The 12,119-nt window shown below is 37.1% G+C and overlaps 1 protein-coding gene across 3 annotated transcripts in view; it reads left to right on the forward strand.

The window, feature by feature from the left end:
- Nucleotides 1–12,119, forward strand: part of Gria3 (glutamate ionotropic receptor AMPA type subunit 3) — a 264,405-nt gene that overhangs the window by 72,998 nt on the left and 179,288 nt on the right. For all 3 annotated transcript variants that reach the window (XM_029473262.1, XM_021152663.2, XM_021152661.2), the window contains one exon: nucleotides 3,185–3,424. In XM_029473262.1, the coding sequence (XP_029329122.1) occupies nucleotides 3,185–3,424 (240 nt within the window). The remainder of the gene's footprint in view (nucleotides 1–3,184; nucleotides 3,425–12,119) is intronic.

The following is a 12,119-nucleotide window of genomic DNA, read 5'->3' on the forward strand; positions in this document are numbered from 1 at the left end:
TGTGTGTGTGTGTGTGTGTGTGTGTGTGTGTGTGTGTGTGTGTGTGTAAAACAGATTATTCTATGAGAAAGTTCAATGTTACATTCAACTGTATTCTCTGCAACCAAGGATGATTGTAAGAATCTGCTCTGAGAGGCGCTGCTAAGGTTCCCTATGTCCCAGCTTTTTTCAGAAGCTACTCTTGTGCCTGCTGATTGTCTGGTCTCTAGGCCTTCTGTTCATGCTACCTACACTTATTGCTGTGAATGGAACAAAGAAAATCCTCTACAAGTGTCAGTATTTGCTGAACCTTAGCTTTATATGAAGACAGTAGAACATGGAGTGAAATTCTCTTAACACTTGTTGATACCCATCATCATGTGTGTGACTTTTGGACTTGAGGAAAGGTTGTCCTAACATGTGAAATAGTCGAGAAACATACAACAAAAGGTTATTCGTTATGTTACAGTTCTTGGATTGAGTGATGAGTTTCTGGGTCTTTATTGTATTCCAAATAAATAAACAAATTTAATGAAGTATAAAAGCTCTATAAATTACTCCCGAGTCTCAAAATAATAGATATAAGAGCAACACAACACTTCTTTTTCTATTAGCCAGATTCTCATCACTATAATTTCTTTTCACTTATTTGACAAAAACAAATTAGTCAGAATGGGGTTTTCCATGCTGAAAATATGCTGCATCTCTTCAAAGCCTGTTTTATGCAGGGTACCTAGGTCTTCCTTTTGTGATTACTAGTTGGGATGGAGCTGAGAACTACCAGTTATTCCCTGAATCATTTTAGTTGAAGGACCATGATTGCTTGTTCAAGCCTTTTGGTTCCATGACCATTAATAGGGAAAGCTTCTTCCTTGAATTTTAAGTAAAATAAGGATTTTCCTTATTTTATTTCCTTATTTTCCTTATTTCCTTGAATTTTAAGTAAAATAAGGATGAATTTGAATTTCAGATAAACCACAAATAAGTTTTACTGTATGAATTTGAAACATGCATATGTTAAAGCTGATTTAGTTTCTGTATGAAATACAAATTTAATTGGATATGTATCATTATTTGCTAAAAATGAAAGCAGATAAATAGATATCTCATACAAGCAGATATTTATTAGTGACACTGTTGGATTTGGGCTACAAGGATTATAAGTTTTAGAGTGTTCATGTCACTACTTACTAACTGAAACATTTTTGGTGTCCAAATTAGCAATTGAATAGTAAAGGTATCAGTATTTCTTGGGGTCCATTCAGAAATTAAATGAGAATATTTTTACACTATTTAACACCGTGCCTAACTAAATACTATTTATCACTACTATTGATTCTTGTTATTTTCAATAACTTCTATTTCACTTACTATAACGTTTACTGTTGTCTATTTGTCATCATTATTTTTCAGTATTTGACCTGATATCACAAGTTCTCCATTTACATGATTCAACTTAGAATAAATTTTTCCTTAGTATCTCCTTTCATGCTAACCAAAGGGTTTTTGTTTGTTTGTTTGTTTGTTTCTAAGTACTCCCTGTGACTTTCACCTTTCATCAACTAGCTGCCATTCTTTAATTAATATAAAGAGCTTTACTATCTATGTTTTAAGGCCACTTTTAATTCTTGAAATCAAAAGCTCTGGTCTTTTATGCTGGAGATGGTGCTAGAGATGGTAGAGTAAATGAAAATCTTTGAAATGCCTCCCTCAAGTTAATTGGTGATTAAGTTACTCAATGAATGGCTCTAATCAACATAGATTTAAATAACATGTATAGAAAGCAAAATATCAGAGATATCAAGAACTCACTTTCTCATAATGTGGTGACAAAATGAACTAGATTGGTCTCTACTTGCCTTCCTCCTACCTTTCATGTTTTCTTTCCTCATGTTGTATAGTGACTTTACTGTTTGTCCTCTCAGGGGAGGATCCTAGGTTCTAGAGTTCTCTTCTCTAACCTGCTCATTCCCATCACCACATATCCTTCTGCCTCCCTACAACTAATTGGACACATTCATTTGTCTTAACGTGATAATGGCTTTAATGATTGCACTTCATCCCTCTCCCAAACTGCAGACTTTTAATTTAATGCCATAAAACTAAAGAAATGAGCCTAACACTGGAATCTATGGTTTCATAGCAGATATGGGAGACCATGCAGGACCTCTTAAATCACATTGCATTATGCCCATTAATGTCTGCTTCGCATGAATGGAAGGAGACACTGGTGCAGATAATCGAAAGATCATTTCCACTTGGTTTGAGAATGCACCACACAGTGGTGTTGTAGCTGATTTGCTTTGCTAATTATGTTCTACTGACGCTAATATTGAAATTGGTTCACATTTTTTAAGCTCCTCTGGGCCAGAAAAGAGATGGGGCAGCAGCATGGCCCAGTTTGAAATGAAGGAAAACTGACAACAATGAGGAGGAGGCCATGAAATGTCTCTATGTAGGCTAATGAGTCCACTAGATCAATGGAATAGGATCAAAGTAGAACTTGGTCAATTACACCTGGGCACAGGAAGTAACCAATTGCCTCCTGTGGTTCAATGGCCACTGAAAGGTCAGCCATTCCTACAGCCTGTTGACAATCTGAAACCCTTTAAATTAGCAGTCTAGATGAAGAGTCTTTGTTATAGTACAACTGTGATTGTACCATTCGTGGACATAGCAAGAACAACACATTTCCTGGTAGATATATTAGCAGTTAGTCTGACTCAATTTGCATCCACTGCATTGGCTGAGGGGGAAATGAACTGAAGATATGGAAAGACAAGTTTGCCTTGGTGGTGGCATGGCCACACTAAGGGGTCGCTAGGTAACTATTGTGGGAAGATAAGAGCCTGAAGTGCCTTAGAGCCGAGCAGGAACACATGTACAAGATAAGACAACTATCACCTCGTCCCTTCCTCAGTTTCTTGGCCTCTGTAAACACAGATAATATATAACTAATGCCAATGAAGATTTTCCTTAATTATTTTCCTGCTGGTCAACTAGACTATGGTAGGATTCTATATATTTTTCTAGAGTCTTGACTTCTTGTTTCTTTGTTGTTCTCATTTGTTTGTTTGCTTGCTTACTTGGTAGCTTTTTGACATGGCAAATTCAGAGATTAATTATGCATTGACTTTCTAACCTTACAAGCTGCCGCAGGGGACAACTGACCTATCGAAATGTGTTTCTCTCTTTCTCGTTGCAGTCTGCTCCCAGTTCTCCAGAGGGGTGTATGCTATCTTTGGATTCTATGACCAGATGTCAATGAACACCCTGACCTCCTTCTGTGGGGCCCTGCATACATCTTTCGTCACACCTAGCTTTCCCACTGATGCAGATGTGCAGTTTGTCATCCAGATGCGCCCAGCCTTAAAGGGTGCCATTCTGAGTCTTCTGGGTTACTACAAGTGGGAGAAGTTTGTGTACCTCTATGACACAGAACGAGGTAAGAAGAAACATATATTTTTCTCTGTAGGTATTCATGTGATGATGATTTTCACGCTTCATCACACATGCATCCATTTCTTCTAATAGATAAAATATAATTCTCTTTTAAATTTGTTTTTAGTACTTAGTATAAATCAAACATTAAAAACTACATCAATGGTAATTTTAGAACCTAATTTTCCAAATCATATACATATATCCCCCTAAAAAAGTGACTTAGGCTAAACCCTCAGACATTATTTTTGCAAAAGAGCAAGCCCAGCAAAACTTTATTTGATCTAAAATATACAAAACATGGAATATTATTAAATAAATTTTTTGATCTAAAAATATTAAAATTTCCATGCACTGCTATGTGTGTACATATGTGATCTACTATGTCACATAGTAATGAAAGTTCAATCTGGAAAGTTTTAGAAAATGAATCTAGTGAGATTATTATTGCCCTTTCAACATACAGTAATTAATTTGTTAAAAGATACACATCATGCTCCAACTAAATGTATTCCCAAGTCCAGTTGTCTATGAGGATTTTCTCAATGAAACTGAGGGACGCTATCATCATGACATTCCATTAAACACTGTTCTTATATCAGTCATTTGCCTGGAGACTAAATGAGGATGGTTTGGGTCTTTCTGACTCCAATCCAGGGTTTCAGATTTAGGGAAGGAAGACACACATGAAAGGTCTGTCTTCTCAGTCCTGGCCATACCTACAGGGAAGCTCTTTCTCATCAACATAATTTGAAAAGTTCATTTGTCCTTGGCACCCCCTTGGTTTTCTTTACATTCCTCTTATTTAGCTACAGCACCAGATCATGTCAGGGAACACATAAACCTGTGTGTGCCTAAGATATATACCAGCAAAGGTGATTGAACTTCACCAATCTGGATCAAGATTTGAGTGTCATAATTCAAGATCTGATACTAGCTAGCTTTCTGATCTTGACCAAGTCATCAAGACTCTCTTGACCTTGGTCTCCTCACCTAAGGTGAATCCCTTTTAATGCAGAATTCCATGCCTCTGTGATTTTTTTGAAAGTATGCCAGACACAAGAAACTCCATATCTTGGAACTAATTGTAACTTGTCTATTGCCAGTGAATTAATCTAGTGATTCTGAAAGCTGCTATCTACCCTTTGTGGTGTATTCTACCCCTGGGACAGATTCATATAAAATATAGTTCCAATAGGAGAGAGCAAAAAGAAAACCATTCATGCAACAATTCATGAACAACCCAGAACAATGTTTAATTGAATGTTATACTAGCTTCTGGTTGCTTTAAAGACTGTAAAAATGTAGCATTCTAGAAATGTGGAGTTTTCAGAGACAACTACATGTCTCTATGGTAGGAATTATTGAGGAAAGAAAAACAGGAACACCATGAAGTCTCAACTTTAAACAAAGAACAACAGGCAATTGGAGAATCCTGAAAAATGGGAAAAATAATCTTCTCCAAAGAAGACTCCCACTTATCCAATATCAAGAAGTCAGCACTGAGATCATATGCATAATATTATATTGACTGAGCAGGTTGTATTCATGTATTTAGGAATATTTTTATATAAGTTACAACAATTAAAGAAAAAGAGACTGTATTTGAGAGACAGCAATGGATAAGAGTGCATGAGAGGGGCTGGAGGGAGAGAAGGGAAGGAAGGGAGGTAATTATAGTTTCAAAGCTAAAAAATTGTGTGTGTGTGTATATATATATATATATATATATATATATATATATATATATATGAGCAAAGGGCAATGTAAGAAAGAGGCTCCATGTGTCTAAGCAAAGCAATGTTGTTTAAATATTATTTAAATTTTCTAAATTTACTCAAGGAATTTTCTCTGGTTCAAAACACAGAGAATGAATTAGCTCATTTCCATATATTGAATATAGTTCAATATGGAGCATTGTAATTTAGTTTTCAGAACTGAAGGTTGAAATCAGCAGCTTCTCTCCTGAAACTGTTAAAATTAATGATTATTTCTGCTAATGCTATAACTCCATGCATTCAAAAGAAGACCCAGTTCATGCATTCTCTCATCATCATCTATGAACCATCTCTACTCATTAGGTCTCCACTATGAAAAAGAAGGCTAACATATCTATGTCTGCTTCTTATCTCATTAAGTAATATGGGCAACTGTATTGTCTGGCAGTGAAAAGAAATCTTTCTGACTGATGTAAATCTGTTTCTCTCCTCTGTAGCTACTTAACAGGAAGGACTAACCTAATATGTTTTTGAGAAATTCATTACATAAACTTTAACATTAATTTTCATGTTGGAAAGTCTTCTCAAAGTATTATTCCAAAATCTATCACAAAATTTTAAGAATTTTCTATTGCCCACATGGGAAAGGAATAGAGTTTGTTCTTTAAGATTCGGTATCCTTATAACTCAGTCAACTATCCATCCTTTTCTCCCTATGCAACCTTATGAGACTCTCATCCTACCCATTTTTCATTGTTGTCAAAATGATCCAGATCAAGGCCTCTGCTTTATCAACTTCACTTCCTCTAGTACTGCTTGAAATACTCTCCTTTATTTTGATAATGAAAATCATTTCAGTTTTTCTAGACCTATAGCAAATTGTACCTTCCTCTTCATTCATTTAATAGTTGTTTACGTTTACAGTGATAAGCAAGACATATATGGTTCCTACTGTCATAAAGACTACTTTCTATGGGCTAGTGTGATGGCTCAATGGTTAAGAGCACTGGCTGCCCTTCCAGAGGACCTGAGTTTAATTGCCAGTAACCACATGGTGGCTCACAACCATCTATAAGGGGATCTAAGGTCCTCTTCTGACCTGTGGATGTATATGCAGCAGAGCACTTATATATTAAATGAATAAAATTTGTTTAAAAGACTGCTTTCTAATAAGAGAGACAGACAAAATCAAGTAAATAACAAATTATAATTATACATTTAGATAATGCACTATGAAAAAAACAAAGATTATAATGCTTAGACCTAATTTATAAAGGATGCCAAGTGACAGCCTTATTGAGGAGAGGCATTATAATCTGCAACTAAAAGAATTGAAGGATACAGGCTAATGTGGAAATAGTCTGTGCAAACCATCTGTAGAAATTAATGAAAGACAGTGTGGGTAACAGTGAGAAGAGGGGTGGATGGTTGGAGGATGGATGTAGTTGGAAGAGGAGGAGAGCTGTATTTTAGCCATGCAATACAACCAGGAACCAGGATAAGGAAAGTAGATTCTAAAGTGAGAAGGCATTACAAGATTATAAGCAGAGTGGTCAAATGACCTGATTTAAGCTTCTACAATTAATAAAATGGTGAACTAAGGAAAATCAACAAAGAAAAAGAGCCATTGTGGTCCTGTAGGTCAGAACAATAACAACTTGACCAAGGCTGGAGGTAAAGAAAAGTCTGAGAAGTAAAAATGCTGATGTTTTAACTATACCAGTTTTGAGGAGCAGAAATTTTGCCCACTTCTAAACACCCAAAACCCACTTTTGTCCACACTATTCATTTGGTGCTTAACATAACATATTTGATCTAATATATAGCACCCCAACCTCTCATCTCCAATGTAATAGTAAACAGTTCTTTAAATTACACCATACAGTATTTGTTATGCTTGCTTTTATTCATCAATGATCATCTCTTGCTTCAGTGGTAAAATGGTGGGGAGATATTATAAGATCAAAAACAATTGTAGAATTTTTAAATTATATGAGATGAGGAAGATAATGAGAGATAGGAAGGAACCCTGATAATCACTTTCAAATAAGCTGAATATACAGTACTGTGACTGTTCTGTTTAGGTCCAGGGATGAATCAGAAGACAAAGAATGGGTTAAGCTTCGGCGGTCATTTAAAAGATATGTTGTACAAACACGGCCAATTTTCTCTGGCGTTATCAAACACTGAATAAATTGGTGGAATATACTGACTCTGCTCTAATTTCCCCCTACAGACAAATGTCTGATTCAGGATTTGCAAGTCACTGCTTCACTTAGTTAATAAAATGACATCTTGCTTCATTAATATCAAGTTAGAAAGATATGCATTTGGTTCTACATACATAAAAGGTCAGTGCTTCAGAAAATTATGAGGTTGACTAACTGTGTTACCTACCCCCTCTATAACCTTTCCTTTTATCGACTTCTCTGTTACTTGTTTACCTAGTCTTTCTCACAGTACAGAGTCTCTATGCCTGCCCTCCCTGTAGGGAATAAAACCACAAAATCTTTGCCTACCCTTCCTCCACACCTTCACAGATCTTCATGTCCTGCATTTTGTTCCCGTTGATTAATAGTCTTTCTCTGCTAATGACAACACCTCAGCTCACCAATTTATTCATGCCAATTTATATGGTTACTAATGACTTCGTGTATCCAGGAGAAGAGAAATTTCTATTCAGGCAAGGAACTTCTATAGAAATAGAACCTTAATCCAAAAATGGTTTTCTTTTTATTATTATCGCCTTTAATTGGCACACATTAGTTATACATATTCATGAGATACAATGTGATATTTTGATACATGTATACATTGCGTAGTGATCAAAATCAGGGTAATTAGCATATGGGACACATCATCTATTTATCATTTCTTTATAGCAAACACACTCGCAAAATTCCCTTGTGGATATTTTTGAAGCATGCAGAATGCTGTTAACTATACTCATGTTTCTGGGCAACAGGATACTAAAGCCCATTTCTTCCTTCTAAATATAACTGTACCCATTGACCAACTTCTATCCATCTTTTGCCCCTCAGTCTCTGGTAACCACCATTCTACTCTCCACTTTTACAAGTCAACTTTAACCTCGGGCTCTTGGGTACCAGGAATCCAATTCCGGAGGTTGCTTACATACACTGACTCCTCTGCACAGAAGATTCTAAAACCATTCCAAGAAAATGGCCATATCTTTCAGTTATTACACACATGGGGGGGGTATATGTGAAAGTGTTCTAAATAGTAACACAATCTCCTCCACAATAGTGACTTACCTGAGAACTGAAGCCAGGCTCTCTTGAGTACATGAAGCTGCTCCTTAGCTTCAATGAGCAGTCCCCATGGAGATGTAAGAACCTTGCCTAGCTGTGGGCTTAGATAATGAGATAATAGTCTGGGTGGCCTTTGAGACAACTAGTGCCAACCTTCTTTCCAGCATTCAATAAACTCCTGCTGTCTCCCCTTCTGAATCTGAAACTCCCTACCCGGTTCTCAAGTAAGTCTCTGAAAGTCAATAGCCCATTGTTATTTTCTTTGAAAGGTTGTGATAGAAACAGAGAAACCTATAGGAATTATTCTGTTGGTCAACATCAAACTTTTGAGATTTCTCTATCATTAGAAGCTAGCTCAGTTGCCCTAGCTCAGTTTTAAAAGAAGCAGAGTTGCTCTCTGACTTTGACAAATTGACAATCCTATTGTGGAAAAAAATTGAAACCAACTGTTGCCATCCCTACTGGTGACATTTGCATTCATTTCAGCATGGACCATGAAGGAAAAAAATAGTTTCTCAGAGAGCTGCAGTGTTGGGGAAATTTGAGCAGGTCCTTGAGATCTTAAGGAGTAAAGAGATCCCCCAAGATAAGGAGAGCGAGAGGGAGGGAGGGAGGGAGAGACGGGGCCTTTCCTGGGGGGATTATGAAAGCTTCCAGCTTGGTTGGGTTTTAATTCTCCTGAGATGAGCAGAAGCTTCCTGTTCTCACACCTGTCTGCATGCTGACATCCACACTGTTTACAAGTCTTAACTTCATAATGCTCTTTTACCAAATAAGGCCCAAATTCTTTCTCTTCCATATCTTTGCTGCATTTCTCTTCTTCTTCTTCTTCTTCTTCTTCTTCTTCTTCTTCTTCTTCTTCTTCTTCTTCTTCTTCTTCTTCTTCTTCTTCTTCTTCTTCTTCTTCTTCTCCTCCTTCCTCCTCCTCCTTCTCCTCCTTCTTTCTTCCTTTTCACAAACATACACACAGACTTACACAGAGACAGACACACAAAGAGATAAATCTGTAATTCTCATGTTAATGTGTGTGTGCACACGCGCGTGCATGAATGCAGTGCAAAAGAATTTATGCTAGGCAAGCTTCTACCACTTAGGTCTGTGCCCATATCTCCAAAACGTTTTGTTTAGGAAAGGTCACATTAAGTTGTCCAGTCTGCTTTTCAATTTTCTCTGTAGCAGCTCAGATAGACCCTGATCTTGCAATCCTGCTCCATCGTCTTCAGTAGCTGGGATTACAGACCTGTGCACTCATGCTGGGGTGTATCATATTTTAAAAATAAGAGCAGCTGCCCTTTCTTAAGTATTTAGCATATATACTAGGTCTTGAGTTTATAGATTATCACATTTCATCGTGGTAGCATTTATATACTTCTACACCTGATGGAACCAAGGCAAAAAAAAAAAAATCAAATGATGGTTCTTAGACTTAAACAACATCAAAGTAAGGAAAGAAAAAGTCATGTATCACCCTAGGTCTGCCACATTTTACAGACTATATGCTTTGCTCTGGCTAGCATACTGCTTCCCACTGGCTAAACATTTAAAGGCAACAAGTACCCTGTCCTTCAATTTTCTATAGCAGTTCTTCAAAGGACACTGTACTTAGACCTCCATACTTCAACTGTATCTGTGTAGATGCAATCCAGTTCTCAATTTACTTCTTATATCATAGTGATCACAAATAAGTACAATATCTTTTTGGCACAAGAATACCAGGGATCAACATAAACAGATGGCCAAAGACCCAAGTTCAAGGGCAGATTAGTCAAAACGGTGGAAGCAGAGAAAGAACAATGTTGTTGATGCAGGCAGAATGCAGGTTTGGAATGAACAGCTGTGGTGAGGCATGCATCTAAAGCAAACAGAACTCACACATCCCTCTCTGTGGCTAAGATAGTTTATGGAGCTCAGAAAAACAAGAATCTAAAAGTTCATACTGCCAAGGGACTATATGCCTAGTTGTGTCAAAAAGCAAGGAATGACCAATGGTGGATTATACCAAAGATTATCTTTCCAGCCAAGTGCTGTGAGTAGCAGGTGCCTCCATCAAAACAAATGTTGTTGCTTTGTTTTGCTTTGTCTTGTCTTTTTCTCACCCACTTCAAGATTTAATGAAAGGATATACAAAGGTGACAGATGGCTCCAATTCTAGTCATGTCCATTTGCCTTCTGGGAAAAGTGAAGTCAAGAGTGTTTTTATTGAAATTCAAGTTCCTTTCTTATATTTGAATAAATTAGGAAGGCCTGGAGAGTACATTATCCTGTGAGAGACAGATAGTAAATTCCCCTGTTTGAGCAGCAGTAATCAGGGTTGACAGGACCTAAGACAGTTGGTAGTTTTTGCAGCCTGCTTAATCTATTGTGATGAGTCTTCAACTATGAGAGCATCTCGAGAGCCTGTACGATAATACTAGTGAATGAATATTTGGACTGGGTTGTGAATAAAAGACTGTGCATATGTCTATAATGAGGGTTTCATTGAAAATGAAAATACTGAAGCTGTCATATTTTTAATACTTTGATTTGCACATCCTTGACTGCTTTGGGGCATAAAAAGAGAAAGTGGTGAGCAATTTGTTGTCAGCTCTTGAAATAAATTATCATTTAAACACTTCCTCTCCACAGAGGTTATTAGCTTAGTAGCTCCTTCATTCCTTGGGTTGGACTATCAGTAGGGGAAGAATAAAAAAATCATAAGGCATTAAAGTATCCTTTCAAAAGCTGGATATTAGTTACTGTGGAAATTGTTCTCTTAGTAGCTTAACATACTTTTGCTGTAGCTCTCCAGTGCTGCAGATTAGACTGCAGCAACTATTAATAAATACTGTCATATTTTACAGCTGTCATGCAAAGCTGAAAAAAGGCTTCGCTGTGATTAGATCCTGTTTACTGTAATATTTCCAGCTCAGACTCAGAAAGGCAGTTTTCCTATAAAGGTATTTCCATAAGTAGAATATTTTTCCATCAAATGACACGACTAATTTTAATATAGTGTTAACTCCTTGATCACAGTGAATTTGAGGTCAAATTGATTTCACAGCCAGAGGAACATTCATCTCCAAAGACCCATTAAACCAAAACATCAAATTTTCTCTCTTGGGTTGTCCTTCCTGTGTGGAGATGGTACTCATGTCACAAATGTGCTTTGAATAGCCCCCTCCCTCTTAGAAGGAGAAGTCTATAGAGCCCTGCTTGATTTCTTGTCCTCTGCCTTCCTGTGCCCGACTGAAATGTTTGCAAGACAGCTATTCAGGGTTTAGGATAGGAGTGCCTTCAGTAGGCTAACTAGAATTGTGTTTTCTGTCCCAGAATGTCATTATTGTAGCAAAAGAAATCAATCTTTTTTTTTTCTCACCACACCACCATCATGCTTTAGCATGATGTTTAGAACTGTATTTGCATCTTTAGGGAAAGAAGGTGACAGCTGGCAGAGTTGCTCTTTTGCTCTGACCTTCCATTGCTTTCATTAAGTTCCTTGAGGAATTAACCCTCAGTGAGCTGAATATCTGGTTCTTAATAAATGAATGTTCCTCATAGTATTAGGGGCTAGCTGCAATTTGCTGCTTTTTCTAGGTTTGAGCCTGATTGAATGTTGAAAAGGAGACAGACTGTGTAGTAACCCTGCAACTGTAACTTTAATGTTTGTCTCTTGGAGCCCTATAGACATCAATTCAAGTGAGGGTAAAGTATGTGAATTGCAGAATACAGT

The sequence above is a fragment of the Mus caroli genome, chromosome X (assembly GCF_900094665.2).
Source record: "Mus caroli chromosome X, CAROLI_EIJ_v1.1, whole genome shotgun sequence".
NCBI lineage: Eukaryota > Metazoa > Chordata > Mammalia > Rodentia > Muridae > Mus > Mus caroli.